The following is a 17,626-nucleotide window of genomic DNA, read 5'->3' on the forward strand; positions in this document are numbered from 1 at the left end:
TTTCTTCAGTCTTCTCGCATAAAAAAAAAATATAATAAAATATTTACAACAATGTGAGGGGTGTACTCACTTTTGTGAAATACTGTAGCTGGAAGAGATGGGAGTCTTTTAGATAACCTGCGACCTGGATGCCCTGCGTTTTTCGAAACGGCAAGATAAGGTGTGAGGACCTTTGTGAATACCCCGGAGGCACAGAGGATAAACAAAACAGTGTGACAACCTGTGAGCGATTATCTGCATATTCGCTTTTATCTACCTCATCAGCGCTTTCTATGCTTAGCAGTAAGAGACCATCTTGGATGTCTACAAGTATTCCCCACGTCTCAGAGAGGCAATAACTGACCTTGCCGATTCCATGTAAAATTTTGGAATATGAAGGAATTTGTTTAGGGAATTTAGTTTCAAGATAGGATGGATACCCCTGCTGGGTTTTTGAATAGAATCCTTTGAATCTGTCCTCTATGGGTACTGGAACATCTACTCTCCAAGACAAGAGATGGTTCAGGGCAAATCTGTCCTTGGGCAGATTTTGCAGTGAAGGTTGGAGTTCTGAACTCTATTTTGTATCCCTTTGAAACCGCCGACTGAACCCACAGCTTTGGGCCATCTTTGACCCAAAACAAAGCAAAGTGTGACAGACATCCACCCCACTCTTAGGAGTGAGGGCACCCCTTCACTGGGAAGCCTTAGTGGGCTTTATGGGCTATAAGTCTTGCTCCGAAAGAAAGGGCTGTTCTTAGGCTTAGAAGTTGAAGCCTGGATAGAACTTTAAAGTGCTCTGTGTTTTGTGGAGGTAGAGACTCCAAAAGGAAATGGGTTTTTTAACTTTTCGGTGTAAAAGAATAGCCTATCTGTGACATCTTATGAATTTTGTCAAGTCTCTCATCAAAGAAATGTGCTCCTTCAAATGGCATACATGTGAGGCATCTTTTACAGGCAGATTCAGATGAACAGTGTTCAGATTCTGGTCATGTGAATGGAAATCAGAGCCATTCTAGAAATTTGTATCAGAACTTAATATAGGGAACACAAATGAGCAAGGCAGAAGATGATTCTGTAATTGCTTAGTTAAAGTACTGAACTGGAATACAGCCTATAATCCAGGGTCTATGAATACTCAGCCTATGTTGTGTACTGTATGAATAAGAGAACACTTTTCTTAGTATTGAGGGTTAGAACCTTTGCCAGCTTTTTTTTTTTTGGTTATCTGTGATGGGGAGATTTCTCTTTAGTTCCTGTCCTTCTTACTGGTACTTCCTGTGACAGGAAATAAATATCTCCCAAACAAGGACGCAGCCATTAAAACTTGATTGTGGATTGAATAGGGAAGGGTTAGAATCACTATCTAAAAAAAAAAAAAAAAATAGGTGGACATCTTTTCTACTTTATCAAATGCAGCATTACCCATTTTGTTCTTGAAGAGCTTTGAAAGCAGTTTTATAATCAACTTCTCTAAGGAATTGGCAGAGTATAGCGACCTGTAAAAAGAATAATAATCATGAAATCTTAGTGATAAAGACTGTAGAATATAACAGAGTATATTGTATACATTATGTATATATGGATGTTTATTGTGCAGAGGTTTACACTCAAACCAACCCTATCTGCATATTGCACCCATGTTCTCTTGGCTACCTATGTGGATTTTCTCTAGGTATTCCTGTTTCCTCTCAAAACGTAAAGATATGCTGATACAATAGTTTCCTCCCACCCAAAGGCCCAATGCTGGTGCTAGACTATTTAGCGCCCTAGGCAAAACAAGCTACCTGCACCCCCCCCCCCCAAAAAAACAAAAACAAAACAAACTGCTGACACTAGTAGTGCCCCCACCATGTACAGGGGCTGCTGACACCTGTAATGCCCTCCACTATGTAAAGGGGCTGCTGACACCTGTAATGCCCTCCACTATGTAAAGGGGCCGCTGACACCTGTAGTGCTCCCCACCATGTAAAGGGGCCTCTGACACTTGTAGTGCCCCCCACCATGTAAAGGAGCCACTGACACTTGTCGTGCCCCCCACCATGTAAAGGGGCCACTGACACTTGTCGTGCCCCCCACCATGTAAAGGGGCCGCTGACACTTGTCGTGCCCCCCACCATGTAAAGGGGCCGCTGACACTTGTAGTGCCCCCCACCATGTAAAGGGGCCGCTGACACTTGTAGTGCCCCCCACCATGTAAAGGGGCCGCTGACGCTTGTAGTGCCTCTACCTGCTCTTTTAATATATTCCAGCTCGGGGAATGGCAGAGTTCTCTCCTCAGTACACGGATCTTCACAAACCACACCAGAGATAGCATACCCCTCCACTGACACTGCCAGTCTATACATACAGTATGCTACCTCCACAGACAACTACACACTGGGACTTACTGGAGCTGCCGAGACCGAAGCATGAATGTGTGTTTGCCTCCCCCTCTGTACAAGGTTCACAGAGCATGCTGCTGCCTCAGCCGTTTGGACAGTAGGCGCGCTCCTCAGCCCCACACTTTAGCATCACTTCTTCCTGCTTCGATATTCCTCTCTGAGGACATGCGGCCCAGTGGACCTGGCCAGCCCTGCTTTAAGGCAAGTCTGCGATGGCCGGCCCAGTTAGCCCCTGCCAGGTGGCCGTGGCTGCGCCGCTGCCTAGTGGTAGTGCTGACCCTGCAAAGGCCTGCTGTGTTTGAGAATGTATGACTGCTGCAGGAACATCTATAAGCTCCTTTAGGGGCAGAAACAAATGTGAACAATTCAATGTTTCCTAAATAGCTTTATGAATGAGTACAGTTTCAAAGAGAAGTATGGCCAAAGCTTTTTTGGTCATACTTCTCTTCTGGGTCTTCTGGCTCTGCAAGGATCCCGACTTTAGGTTCCACTCAGATGTCTGACTGGCAGCTGGCTGAGCCTCTAAAAGTGCATCTGAAAGCCTGAGCCAGACGCTCCCGTCTCCTCCACAGCCTGGTGCTCCAGTGAGCTCTGGAGGGACAGAGCAGAGAACCAGTGACTGAAAGCCACCGCTCTCTGCTCAGTGAAGACCAAGAACTCAGCGAGCAGCAGTCATTTGACTGTTCAGTTCTCAGTCTTAGAGCCAGCTGGGGACAGCTGCAGCATTGGGCCAATGCTGAAGCCATATAGGTGAGCATAGATTCATTCATTTTTTACATTTCCCACACTTCTCTTAACATATACAACACAGAATACAGCAGTGGTGGTTATCTGGAGACATGCTGAAGTACACCGAGTCAGGAAACATGTTATAAAGAGACTGCTAGAGATCACTGATAATACAGGCCCTGTAAAAAAGAAATGATCCCAGTATCTAAGGGCTTCAGAACAGGTACCAAAGGTCTGCAGGTGGGGTATCAGGGAAAAACTGCATCAACAGGCACATACCTGAGTGTGGCAGGATAGTTGGTTACAGCACTTTATCATTCTTTTAATCACCTGTTGAATGAACAGCAATCTTAATGCTCCATGTTATATTTATCCAATAAGCAAATCAAATCTAGGATCAGTGTTGAAATGGTTAGAGACGCTTCCCTGCCAATATTCACTTTTCCGGCATACAAAATAAGATACAAAATAAAGTCATGCACTTCACAAGGCAGCTGTGGATAATGAAGATTTATTTGAACAAAGCAGGCCTTTTAGTGTTTGAAAATGCCAATGTACAGTGAGGGGAAAAAAAGTATTTGATCCCCTGCTGATTTTGTACGTTTGCTCACTGACAAAGAAATAATCAGTCTATAATTTTAATGGCAGGTTTGTTTTACCAGTGAGAGACAGAATAACAAAAATATCCATAAAAAGGCATTTCAAAAAAGTTATAAATTGATTTGCATTTTAATGAGTGAAATAATTATTTGACTCCTTCGCAAAACTTAACTTGGCACAGGGGTCGGCAACCTACGGCCCGAACCCTGCCCGCCGCCGCTAAATGCCCGGCCCGTCAGTGCATGTGATGAATTCACGTGCACCAGGCCCGCAAACATTTTAACCCTGGTCGGCTTTCTTGGGCCAACAAGCCAACCCCCCCCCCCCACCCCTCCCGCCGCTCGTCCGGGCTCTCCCATTCCACCGGGAGGCCCGAGCGACCAGCCGGCACGTCCACCGGCTGGCTGGAGACCCAAACAAAGCCACAATCGGCTTTGATCAGGACTCAGATCTAGCAACCCGGAAGTGATGTCATGACATCACTTCCAGTTTACAAAAGGACTTAAAGGCGCAAAATTTAAAAAAAATTACAGCATTCAAAACAGCCAAACTTGGCGTTTTGAATGCTTTTAAGTGCAAAGGAGAGGTTTGGGGTCTTATAGACCACAGATCCCGGCATAAAGAGTACCTGTCACTGCCGATTACTGTCACAAGGGATGTTTACATTCCTTCTGACAGCAATAAAAGTGATAAGAATTTTTTTTTTTTTTTTTTTTTTAAAGGGGACAGTGTAAAAATAAAAAAAATGAAATAAAAGAAGAAAGTTAAAAAAAAAAAAAAAAGTAAAGCGCCCCATCCCTCCGTGCTCGTGCACATAAGTGAACGCATATGTAAGCCGTGATCGCAAATGTAAACAGTGTTCAAACCACACATGTGAGGTATCGCCGCGATCGTTCGAGCAAGAGAAATAAATTCTAACACAAGACCTCCTCTGTAACATGGCCCTGTCCATTGTCCTTTTGATGCAGTAAAATCGTCTTGTCCCCTTAGCAGAAAAACACCCCCAAAGCATAAGGTTTCCACCTCAATGTTTGATGGTGGGGATGGTGTTCTTGGGGTCATAAGCAGCACTCCTCCTCCAAACACGGTGAGTTGATGCCAAAGAGCTCGATTTTGGTCTCATCTGACCACAACACTTTCACCCAGTTCTCCTCTGAATCATTAAGATGTTCATTAGCAAACTTCAGACAGGCCTGTACTTGTGCTTTCTTGAGCAGGGGGACCTTGTAGGAGCTGCAGGATTTCAGTCCTTCACGGCGTAGTGTTTTCTTGGTGACTATGGTCCCAGCTGCCTTGAGATCACTGCATCATCTACCTTGCATTCTGTCTATCTGGTTTATCTCTGGCACATGTGAATAAAGGATTCTTCATTCCAGCTACTGGTGGTGTGCGGCTGTTTTTCTTTCATACCTGTGTTCTATGGTGGTGAGCCAGAGCCGGCTCCCACCTTTGGTTGAGCTGATCATTTATGCACCTGAGCGGTGTACACACTGTCTCCAATATGCCTTGAAATCATTGACAAGATTCTCCAGTGTAGTTCTGGGCTGATTCCTCACAGTTTTCATGATCATTGAAACTCCACGACGTGAGATCTTGCATGGAGCCTCAGACCAAGGGAGATTGAGAGTTATTTTGTATTTCTTCCATTTGCTAATAATCTCACCAACTGTTGTCACCCTTTTACCAAGCTGCTTGGTGATGGTCTTGTAGCCCATTCCAGCCTTCTGTGGGTCTAAAATCTTGTTCCTGACATCCTTGGACAGCTCTTTGGTCATGGCCATGGTGGAGAGATTGGAATCTGATTGATTGCTTGCTTCTGTGGACAGGTGTCTTTTATACAGGTAACAAGCTGAGATAAGGAGCACTCCCTTTAAGGGAGTGCTCCTTATCTCAACTTGTTACCTGTATAGAAGACACATGGGTGCTAGAAATCTTGCCGATTAATAGGGGTCAAAAATATTAATTTTCACTCATTAAAATGCAAATTAATTTATAGCTTTTTTTTTAAATGCGTTTTTCTGGATATTTTTGTTGGTATTCTGTCTCTCACTGTTAAAATAAACCTACCATTAAAATGATAGACTGATCATTGCTTTGTCATTGGGCAAACGTCCAAATTTAGCAGGGGGATCAAAAACTTTTTTCCCCTGTAATGTGTATGAATTCAAAATTTTGACAACTATTTTGCCCTTCTGCACTGAAAAACCGTATATTAGGTGATTTGAGGTGCAGAGATCTTAGTAAAGAATGGTTGCTTTCAGTGCCAATAAGTATGGTTAATTTAGTGTTGAGCTAAAGGTTAGGAGTCAAGGTTTAAAAGGTTAGTTTTAGGAGCTAAGATTTAATTTTAGGGGTTACATTAGGTGTACCTTAGGCCCCTTTCACACTGGGGCGGTTTGCAGGCGCTATTGCGCTAAAAATAGCACCTGCATACCGACCTAAAACTGCCGCTGCTGTGTCTCCAGTGCGAAAGCCCGAGGGCTTTCACACTGGAGCAGTGCGCTGGCAGGAGGGAAAAAACTCCTGCAAACAGCATCTTTGGAGCGGTAAAGGAGCGGTGTGTACACCGCTCCTTCCCATTGAAATCAATGGGGCAGCGCGGCTATACTGCCGCCGTAGCAGCGCTTTTACCCCTTTTTCGGCCGCTAGTGGGGGTTCAAATCGCCATGCTAGCAGCAAAATACCGCCAACGCCCCCACCGCCCCAGTGTGAAAGGGACCTTAGAGATGCACAAACAATTTGCCAAACTTGATTTTGCAACAAAATTACAGATTTTGGCTAAACTAGCCTTTATATTTGCCTTGTGGCACAGCAAGGCAAAATTAGATGTAAGAAATTATTTTTAAAGCTACAGCATGCTCCTAGGTGCAAGACAGCCCAAATTTAAAATAAAGCCCCTCACTTTGTGACATGGCTTTGTTTATCAACAAGACCATATAAGCATGTTCACAATCACATAGTTATAAATGGCCTTCTTGACAGACAAAGCTATGTCATGGCACCCATGAACAAAGCTTCCTGAGCATGTGGCTGTATTTTTAAAGCCATGTCAGTGATAGGGTTGTCTGAAACAAGGCAATGGAAGACCCCATCACTGTATACTATTGTTCTGCAGATAAACAATGACTTTTTTTCTATCCAAAGTGTTCCATTATCATTAGAGTTGGCTTGTATGGCCAGCACTACAACAGTTAGGTTAAGGATAAGGGAGGGGTTGGACAAAATATGGAAACACCAGGTAAAAGAATGGAACGGTTACCTAATATTGTGTTGGACTGCCTTTGGCATCCAAAATGGTCTGAATTCCCCTGGGAATTGATTTGATTGTAGCCGTATTAGTGCAATTGTGACAGAGAAAATTGAGTACTGTCCGTGATACTTTTTTTATTTGCACTAACATACAATTTTTCAGGACAAGCTTTCGGGGTATGTCCCCTTCTTCAAGGTCCAAGCAGTACTGCTTGGACCTTGAAGAAGGGGACATACCCCGAAAGCTTGTCCTGAAATATTGTATGTTAGTGCAAATAAAAAAAGTATCACGGACAGTACTCAATTTTCCCTGGGAATTGACAAATATAAGTCTTGGATGGTGGATAATGGAATCTGATACCACTCTTCATGCAAAAATCATTCCAGTTCTCGCAGAGATGCTGGAGGTGGAAAACAAGCCCAAACTTTGTTTTCCAAAATTGACCATAGTGGTTCTATAATATTGAGGCTCTATAATATTGATATGGCAACCCAAACCATGATTGTGCCGCCACCATGCTTTACCGTTGGCACAAGACAGTCCTGGTTGTAAGCCTGGGACAGTGTCTGCGACTCGCGTGAAGCTCAATTTATTGGACCATATGACGGTCTTCCATTGATCGATAATCCATGATTTATGGGTGTTGCACCACTCTCACCTCTTCTGAGCATTAATATCGGTCACTAGTGGTTTGGCAATGGCAGTTTGCCCATGAATGTTTTGCTTATGGCGTTCCCTCTGCCCAGTTGAGTTCTGCAGCCACTTTTACAGCAGTGGTTTTGTAATTATGGGTCACAATCCTGTGCAATGTCCTTTTGTCTCTTTCGGCCAGTTGACCATGTCAACTGCGCTTATGCTGATCAGACAATGTTTTCCTGGAAACTGTATATGACGTCATCACCTTTGATACTGCACCTCGCGACACCACAAATAAATTGGCAACTTCAGTCACAGAGGCACCAGCTAAGCAGGCGCCAACAATTTGACCTGTTTGAAGCTCAGTAAGCTCTGACATGACTCTGTATTACTAGCACGGCATGCAGTGAATGACAAAAGTGAGGCTTCCCACCTGTTAGCTAGGTGTCTCATCACACAGCGGGAGCAAAAAAACGTTCCATCACTTCCGCTTTAAACGTGAAACATGTCGTCACTTTCACACCTCCAAATCACGTAGTGTTTCCATATTTTTGTTCAAACCCAGTATAGGTCATGAACATTTTTAGAAGATACTCGATCTATTGTTTTTTAAGCATTGAAAGCTTCATACCAGTAATGATCATACTGGTCCCAATTAGAAAAAAACTGACCTCCCGTGGTAAGAAAGCTCCCTTTCTGTTTAGAATTCTACATACCCAACAGATAGAAGCCAACCAACCTGTGTACCTCAGATCTTTATCTATGGTTGAATCTCTATAGGTCAGACAGCAGTTTCTCATGTAACTGCATGCAATCTGGCAGCCCCATCATTTCATAGTACAGACTATATGATTGTCATACATTAGCATTTTCTTTTGTGTGCAGTTATAAAGCTGCGCTGTAAACTTCATTATGAAAAGGATTTTATTAGACCACAAATATTGGAATCAAATGAAATTCCGCCTTAAGCATGGCAATAGCTTTGGGTCTATATCAGGATTGCTTGATAACTAATAATTTAATAGCACCCAGTGACTTTCAGTTAAAAAAAACAATGACAGCCAAAAACAGACATCGCAATACACACAAAATTCATAATCACTGACACATTCCCACCATGGCCTCCCACAACAAGTGTAACTACTGGCCTCTGTGGTTCCTTTTTCCCCCGGGTTGGGCATAGGTTCACAAATGTGTACACAATACACCTGCATTAAAAGGCACCCTATACATACAGACTGTTTCCTGGGATCATAAAACTTTTTTGCAATATTTGTACATCTATCTGACCTGATCGGTATACACATCTGGAGGGACCTGCTTGGTGAAGAAGTCAGATGAGACAGCCCCAGCCTGAAGATAGTAGTTTAAAGCAGCAGAAAACTGGTTGGTTGCTGAGAAAAAAATAAATAAATAAAAAAAATCTGTCATATTGTTATGTTTGTACACCGAGCACACTGCTTGTACTGGATGTCTGTATGTTACAGGAAGATGTATTATGTAAAGGGTTCACTCACCAAAATATATATCGGCCTGGATGATGAGCCAGGAGTGGTTATTAGAATTGATTTTCAGTGAGTATTTCACCAGTTCTTTTACAGTAACAGAAACAGCATCAAAGTCTACAGACTGGAAGCTGGAAGAAATTAGGTCAATGTAAAAAGAAACAGCGATACCAAAGACATGACAGGTCACATTCTTCTGCATGCCTCCCCTGTTAGGACAATGAACTCTTTGTTGACATTCACACTCTTAAGCCACCCCCTTCCCCTTTTCTCCTGCCCTCCACTATTAACCCCCCCCTCCATCTCGTCTAGACCCCCTAATGTCTCCTGTGACCTCCAATGTAGCTAATCATGCACAGATAGTGCTTGATTAGCTGCATCCTTAGCTACAGTAGTTGAGGGATGACATTTGTGAACCTGGAAGTAATGTAATACACGTAGTGTCAATGATCATTAGTCTGCAGTAACCCATGGTACTGGACTCACTGGAGGGCCACTGGGGGACCCCCAGCGGTGGGATAGATAATTTTTACCTGAAGTCCCTTCACCGGCTGTTAAAGTCGGTATTAAGGCGACAGCTGCTGCTGCTTGCTTTAACCCCTTGTCTACCAAGGTACATTTATAAATGGCATGATAAAACAAGGGGTTAAAAGGAAAAAAAAATACAGGTTAGTTTTTAAAAGAAGGTATTATTCTATGGCAGCAAAAGGAGGACCAGTGAGTGGATGCTTTCCCAATGGCTGGAACACTTCCGGGTTCCAGCACAATGCCCCAAATAAGAGGATTCTATGTAGCACAGAAGAGGGTCAGGAACACTTTATTCCCTGAGACTTGCCAGTGACCAAAAAGAGTCTGATGACAGCCCATGCACACTATTACAAGCGGGAAGAAAGTCAATCTGACACTGCATATCAAGCACCCTAAAAGGTACCTGCTCCACCCCTTAACTTGCTCCTCTACCTCCCAGATCCAACACAACCTCCTTAAATAATTGAAAATTCTGTACATGAGGCACCCTCCCCTCTCCTCCCACAATTCCATCCTGGGTTCTTACATGGGCAATCGCCAGGCTTCAGCGCTGTCATAGAGGAATAGCATGGTTAGTCTTGTGCAAGTGTCGACTTTCATAAAGGCAAAACTTGCCCCTCCAGAACGCTATGCATCTGGGCAGCAGGGTAAAGCCTAGTACACATAAGTTTTTTGTTTTTTTTTTCGTTCAACTCAGCAGGGCTTATTGCAAAGAAACTGACAGCTCAGGAGGAGCTGTTGTACTAACTATCCGACGTTAGTACAGCGATCTCTCCTGCTGCGCTATTGTGTTCTGACAGGGGGACACGCGCCCCCGGAAAATATGCATGTAGAGGCTCTCTGTAACATAACAGAAATTGTTTACAATATCTTACTTTGGTATGCTCGTTGGCCAGATAGAGATGTGTTCAGCAGTGATATCATTAACAATATCCTCCTGTATGACAAGTAGAAAACATGTTTACAAGCTATTCATGCTCAATTAAACTCAAACCACAAGACCAAAGAGCTTACCCGGAGATTATGAAGCTTGACAAACAAAGATAGCAATATTGTCAACACTAGAGGTTCCTGGAGGTAGAGGAAAAAAACAATTCCATAAATCTGGTCATTATTCAAATACAATTATTCTATACACTTGGCATGTATATGAAATGAGTATTCAGGTATACAGTGGAGATGGAAAGTATTCAGACCCCCTTAAATGTTTCACTCTATGTTATATTGCAGTCATTTGCTAAAATCATTTAAGTTAATTTTTTTCCTCATTAATGTACACACAGCACCCCATATTGACAGAAAAACACAGAATTGTTAACATTTTTGCAGTTTTTTTTTTAAATAAAAAAACAAATATCACATGGTCCTAAGTATTCAGACCCTTTGTTGTGACACTAATTTACCTTCATTTGAGTCCAGCTGTGTTTGATTATACTGATTGGGCTTGATTAGGAAAGCCACACACCTGTCTATATAAGACCTTACAGCTCACAGTGCATGTCAGAGCAAATGAGAATCATGAGGTCAAAGGAACTGCCTGAAGAGCTCAGAGACAGAATTGTGGCAAGGCACAGATCTGACCAAGGTTACAAAAAAAAATTCTGCTGCACTTAAGGTTCCTAAGAGCACAGTGGCCTCCATAATCCTTAAAGTGGATGTAAACCCAATTTTTTTTTTTTTTTATAGCATACTGTAGAGTATAAGATTTTCTATCATTTGAGCCCAGTCTTGCCACACAGAGTTAATCCATCTCTGAGCAATCCCCTTTTATTGTTCAGTGAGAAAAATCTTGACAACCTGACAAAAACTTTGTCAAATCCTCCCCCTTGCTGTGAGTGACAGCCTAAGACACAATTATTTTTTAATTCCCTCCCCCACTCCTTTCTTCAGCAGCTCTGCAAAGATTGGCTGTTCCACACCTCGGCATGATTTGGCATGCTGAAGTCATGTGGTTACTTTCCTGTCTTTTCACTGGATGTTAGAGATCATAGCAGAAGTTCAGTTAGAAATACACAGGAGAAAATGCATATTGACAAGGGGAGTGTAGAGGTGGGCGGGGAGTCTACTGACATCACGACTCCACCCACCGAGCTCCAGACAACAGACCCACCCACAGAATATGCAGTTTTTCAGCTCTCATAACAGACAGAGGGGAGACATTTGACAGGTAAGGATACATGCAGGAGGCATGTATATCCTTACAGATAACCCCTATGGCAGTAGTTTAGAAAGGATGACATTGGGTTTACATCCACTTTAAATGGAAGACGTTTGGGACGACCAGAACCCTTCCTAGAGCTGGCCGTCCCGCCAAACTGAGCTATCGGGGGAGAAGAGCCTTGGTGAGAGAGGTAAAGAAGAACCCAAAGATCACTGTGGCTGAGCTCCAGAGATGCAGTCGGGAGATGGGAGAAAGTTGTAGAAAGTCAATCATCACTGCAGCCCTCCACCAGTCGGGGCTTTATGGCAGAGTGGTCAGACGGAGGCCTCTCCTCAGTGCAAGACACATGAAAGCCCGCATGGAGTTTGCTAAAAAAACACTGATGGTGAGAAATAAGATTCTCTGGTCTGATGAGACCAAGATAGAACATTTTGGCCTCAATTCTAAGCGGTATGTGTGGAGAAAACCAGGCACTGCTCATCACCTGTCCAATACAGTCCCAACAGTGAAGCATGGTGGTGGCAGCATCATGCTGTGGGGGTGTTTTTCAGCTGCAGGGACAGGACGACTGGTTGCAATCAAGGGAAAGATGAACGCGGCCAAGTACAGGGATATCCTGGACGAAAACCTTCTCCAGAGCGCTCAGGACTTTAGACTGGGCCAAAGGTTTACCTTCCAACAAGACAATGACCCTAAGCACACAGCTAAAATAACGAAGGAGTGGCTTCACAACAACTCCGTGACTGTTCTTGAATGGCCCAGCCAGAGCCCTGAAACCCAACTGAGCATCTCTGGAGAGACCTAAAAATGGCTGTCCACCAACGTTTACCATCCAACCTGACAGAACTGGAGAGGATCTGCAAGGAGGAATGGCAGAGGATCCCCAAATCCAGGTGTGAAAAAGTTACATCTTTCCCAAAAAGACTCATGGCTGTATTAGATCAAAAGGGTTCTTCTACTAAATACTGAACAAAGGGTCTGAATACCTAGGACCATGTGATATTTCAGTTTTTCTTTTTTAATAAATCTGCAAAAAATGTCAACAATTCTGTGTTTTTCTGTCAATATGGGGTGCTGTGTGTACATTAATGAGGAAAAAAATGAACTTAAATGATTTTAGCAAATGGCTGCAATATAACAAAGAGTGAAAAATTTAAGGGGGTCTGAATACTTTCCGTCCCCACTGTATGTCAGCAACGTACTGTAAATCCCCTGAAGTTAGTAAGTATAGTTACATTACCATATTGTTTATCGGACACACAGGGTTAATTTATTAATGCACTTGTACTACAAATACAGCCACCTGTCATCTGAATGGATTGCAGCTTCACATCCTGGATGGTTTTGAAGTACTGGAACATTAGATGTAGTTCCAACCACACCTTTTTTTAAAACACTTTTTATTAACGAATGTGCATTACAGTAACAGTTTTGACAAAATGCTCAACATGAGTACCATAGCAGTTAAAGTACATTTGAACCAACATGTATGAGGTTATTTGAAAATGTATATACAGCTTGCTTGGATCAGAAAATAAAAGATATATAAAAGCTTTCAATAAGTCACCATTATTTCCCTGGGTATGAAAAATCAGCATTAAGAGGTTTGCATTTTGACAGTTGTTATACTTTGTCTGAATCAATGGGTTTCTCAATCACTAGAAATGTTGTGGGTAGATGCGCACCACACATCCCAAATTGCATGATCAGTGACACTGTCACTAGGCAGAACGGGGAGATGCTTGTTTACATCAGCATCCCCCCATTCTTCCACTCCGTGAGACGATCGCGGGCATCCCCGCGGACAGAGTCCACGGGACCCGCGATCCTACTCGCGGTGGGAGCGCTCGCGCGATGGCACGGTGGCAAATTCAAAGGGACGTACAGGTATGCCAATTTGCCCAGCCTTGCCATTCTGCCGACGTAAAAGTACATGCAGCGGTCGGCAAGCGGTTAATATGCCTAGGAGTGGGTAATTAGAAAATTTTGAGACGTTAACCCCAAACTGAGCATTCAATGCGTGCCCGAGTTGAAGGTATTTATAAAAATTTGTACAGGGGAAGGTCAAATTTCTGCTGCAAGTCAACATAGGATGAAAGAACAGTGCCATAACATATCCTCTAGAGCAGCATTTCTCAACCCTTTTTCCTTAAAAAGTATTTTCAGTCTTTAGGCACCCCAGTCTAAGGCTTAGTTCATGTTTCAGGATTAAAAGTAACAGACACATACATGTGTACACACGCATCAGAGTACACACACACACACACACACACACAGAAACGTGTACACACACACAAAACACATACACACGTATAAAGCCCTTTTAAAACAAATCTAGCTTCTAGCACAGTACCTTTCCAGTTTCCTCATTCAGCTGGGTACTGCACTGTAGGGGGTAGCAGAGAGCACAGCACTCTCCCCTACACTTTACTTTCACTTTTGAGGCTGACGGAGCTTCTCACAGTGCTGATGTACAGTTCGGCGGGTGATCAGGGTCATCTGACAGCCCTGCTCTCCCCTGATCCCATGGCACACCTGAGAACCTCTGACAGCACACCAGTGTGCCGCGGCACAATGGTTGAGAAAGGCTGCTCTAGCCACTTCAGCCCCGGAAGGATTTACCCCCTTCCTGACCAGAGCGTTTTTTGCGATTCGGCACTGCGTCGCTTTAACTGCTAATTGCGCGGTCGTGCGACGTGGCTCCCAAACAAAATTGACGTCCTTTTTTTCCCACAAATAGAGCTTTCTTTTGGTGGTATTTGATCGCCTCTGCGATTTTTATTTTTTGCGCTATAAACAAAATAAGAGCGACAATTTTGAAAAAAAAACGCATTATTTTTTACATTTTGCTATAATAAATATCCCCCAAAAATATATAAAAAAACCATTTTTTTTTCTTCAGTTTAGGCCGATCGTATTCTTCTACATATTTTTGGTAAAAAAAAAATCGCAATAAGCGTTTGGTTTGCGCAAACGTTTTAGTGTTTACTAAATAGGGGATAGTTTTATGGCATTTTTATTAATAATTTTTTTTTTACTAGTAATGGCGGCGATCAGCGATTTTTATTGTGACTGCGACGTTATGGCGGACATGTCGGACATTTTTGGGACCATTGTCATTTATACAGCAATCAGTGCGATTAAAAATGCACTGATTGACACTGGCAGTGAAGGGGTTAACCACTAGGGGGCGGGGAGGGGTTAAGTGTGTCCTAGGGAGTGATTACTAACTGTAGGGGGATGGGCTGTGTGGGTGACATCACTGATCTCTGCTCCGATGACAGGGAGCAGAGATCGAGTGACACTTGTCACTAGGCAGAACGGGGAGATGCTGTTTACAACGGCATCTCCCCATTCATCCGCTCCGTGAGGCGATCGCGCGTATCCCCGCGGCGATCGAGTCTGCGGGACCCGTGACCCGACTCACGGAGCTCCCGGTCGGCGCGCGCGCCGCCGGTGGCGCGCACGCACGGCGGGAAATTCAAATGGACATACAGGTACGCCCATTTGCCCAGCCGTGCCGCTCTGCCGACGTACATCGGCGTGCGCCGGTCGGCAAGCGGCTAGAGTAGTTAAACCTTTTTGTTCCCAGAAAGACTTTTTGTGTAATTTTGAGAGGAATGTGTTAGGGTTCACATTTCTGTTAGGTCTTTATACCAGTCTCTGGATAGACAGTGACATCAATGGTTTGACTGTTTGACTGAGTTGGTATACCCCAACAAAACGCGTCAGTCCTACATAGATGCATGTTGTCCATACAGATGATTTTATATGTCTTTTACATTCTTCCACCCAAGACATTTATACACCATGCAGCCCTTCCAGTGGTCTATGTTGTATAGGACTTGTCTTCATCCCATGATATGCCAAAGTATTTTGGTGTCAAGATGTATATGTGGTTTTTAGCATGCCTTGCGTTTATGCAATTTTGTGTATGCATTTTTTTGTCATTGTGTATGCTGTATATGATTTCACAAGGTACAGTTGAATGTTCTTTGCTATGACTGCTTTTTTGTATACATCTCTCATTTTAAGTTAAAAAAAAACCCTTTTTGTCGGATATTATGTAATAAACTCATACAAAGTAATACTGTGCCTTACATCCTATGTGGTTACACTATAGTATATACTATCTATAGTGATTGGCCTCATCTAAAGTCCCCCTTACCAAAATTCTATTTCTTTTTGTCCAAATTTGGGACATCAGTGGTAAAGTGCTGGCAAAGTATCTGCACAACTTCAAATCCTATGTCCAGATTCTATAAAAGGCTATAGCTTCTCTCAGGTGAAGAACAAGCACCCCCCCCCTCCCCCTTGCTCCCCTAATTCAATACCCAAAATACCAATTTACTTAGCCCCAAAGAATGGCAGGGGAGGGGCTTAGTGCCAGGAGGGACAAGCATTCATTCCAAATATACAGTCTGAGCCTTGGATCCTCCGTTAACCCTAACTAAAAAGAGGTACAGGTTTATATACTATTGAAATATATAACAGGTTCACTTTGAGGCCTCATGCACACTGGAAGTTTTGCCAACTGTCCTAGACTCCTTTCCTTCTGGCAGCAGAGTTTTGGCAGAAAGAACGATTGATGCTTGTAAAACACATGTAACGGAGTTTAGGGTGTTAATTTCATTGGCCAGAATAATGATTTATTCTGGCCATTGAAATTAATGCTCATGATCGAAGCTCTCCTAGCATTAACGCACGTTTAGATGGGTCAAGAATTTTTTCTACCAAAATACCACTGCTCCTGGATGTACTGGTTTGGGGTTCTTTTTTTTTCTGCCTCTAATCACCTATGTGTGCATGGACACATTGGGGTTGATTTACTAAAACTGGACAGTGCAAAATCTGGTACAGCTGTGCATGGCAGCCAGATTCTAACTTCAGCTTGGTCATTTAATTTGTGATAAGAAAACCCGGAAGCGGATTGGTTTCTATCCAGAGGTGCACCAGATTTTGCACTCTAGTTTTAGTCAATCAACCCCATAAGCTGACATGCAGGGGGCGTTTAGAGGCAGATAAAAAAAACAAAACACCAGTAAACGGCCCTAACAGCCACGTTAAAAACGTCCACTGTGCAAGAGGCCTAGGTATATAATATCTACAAAAATAGCTGAGGCTAGCAGGTTTGGGATTTAGGTTGTATTTCATTAGGATTTGCAACCAATAAATGAAACATAACTTTGCATTAAAGTCTGTTGAAAGCAACTTCAGAAATAAGTTTTGAGAAAAAAAAAAAGACTTACTCTTAATATCTTTATGAAAGACAGAAGTTCACTCCTACAATAAAAGAAATTTGGGAATGATCAACAGTAGCAATACACAAACTAAACAGTCAATGCACCATAACATTTATTTCAGTTTCCAGTAGAGCTGGGAGGTTCATGTGACACAAAACAATACCTTGTAACGCGAAACACGTCACCTCCTGGCTGTGTCCTGGTGGCAGTTTTTGTTCATATATGCAATAAATTGGCATTGGATTTATGGTGGTGCTACATCTTCATTTTCTCTGCATTTACAGTGGTGAGCCGGAGCTAGCACCCAGCCCAATCAATCCAACTTTATTTTAATCACCTGGAGCAGAGTTACTCTTCTTGGATCAGGAGAAATACTACCCGACAGATATTGCCCCTGATGTCAGAAGACACTGGAAATCATCTGCTTCTTCAGAAAGAATAGCAATGGCACCAAACACATACAACTGCTAAGAGCTGAGGCCTGAGGCGTTGCCAAAGTTCTTGTCAGACGCACAGTCATCACGATTTATGCAAAAAAAAAAAAAAAAACGGTCATGGGAGATATATGGGGGTGCCCCTTGCTGACATCATTCTAAAACAAACAAAATATA

At 43.1% G+C, this 17,626-nt stretch overlaps 1 protein-coding gene across 1 annotated transcript in view; it reads right to left on the reverse strand.

The window, feature by feature from the left end:
• The window catches only part of INTS8 (integrator complex subunit 8), a gene marked incomplete in the record, with an annotated part of 103,768 nt that overhangs the window by 8,261 nt on the left and 77,881 nt on the right, over positions 1-17,626 (reverse strand). The window contains 7 exon segments of the mRNA XM_073631993.1: positions 1,405-1,478; positions 3,372-3,422; positions 8,869-8,972; positions 9,096-9,214; positions 10,487-10,548; positions 10,626-10,682; positions 17,022-17,055. Of these exon segments, the coding sequence (XP_073488094.1) occupies positions 1,405-1,478; positions 3,372-3,422; positions 8,869-8,972; positions 9,096-9,214; positions 10,487-10,548; positions 10,626-10,682; positions 17,022-17,055 (501 nt within the window).

Source organism: Aquarana catesbeiana, linkage group LG05 (genome assembly GCF_042186555.1).
Source record: "Aquarana catesbeiana isolate 2022-GZ linkage group LG05, ASM4218655v1, whole genome shotgun sequence".
Classification (NCBI taxonomy): domain Eukaryota; kingdom Metazoa; phylum Chordata; class Amphibia; order Anura; family Ranidae; genus Aquarana; species Aquarana catesbeiana.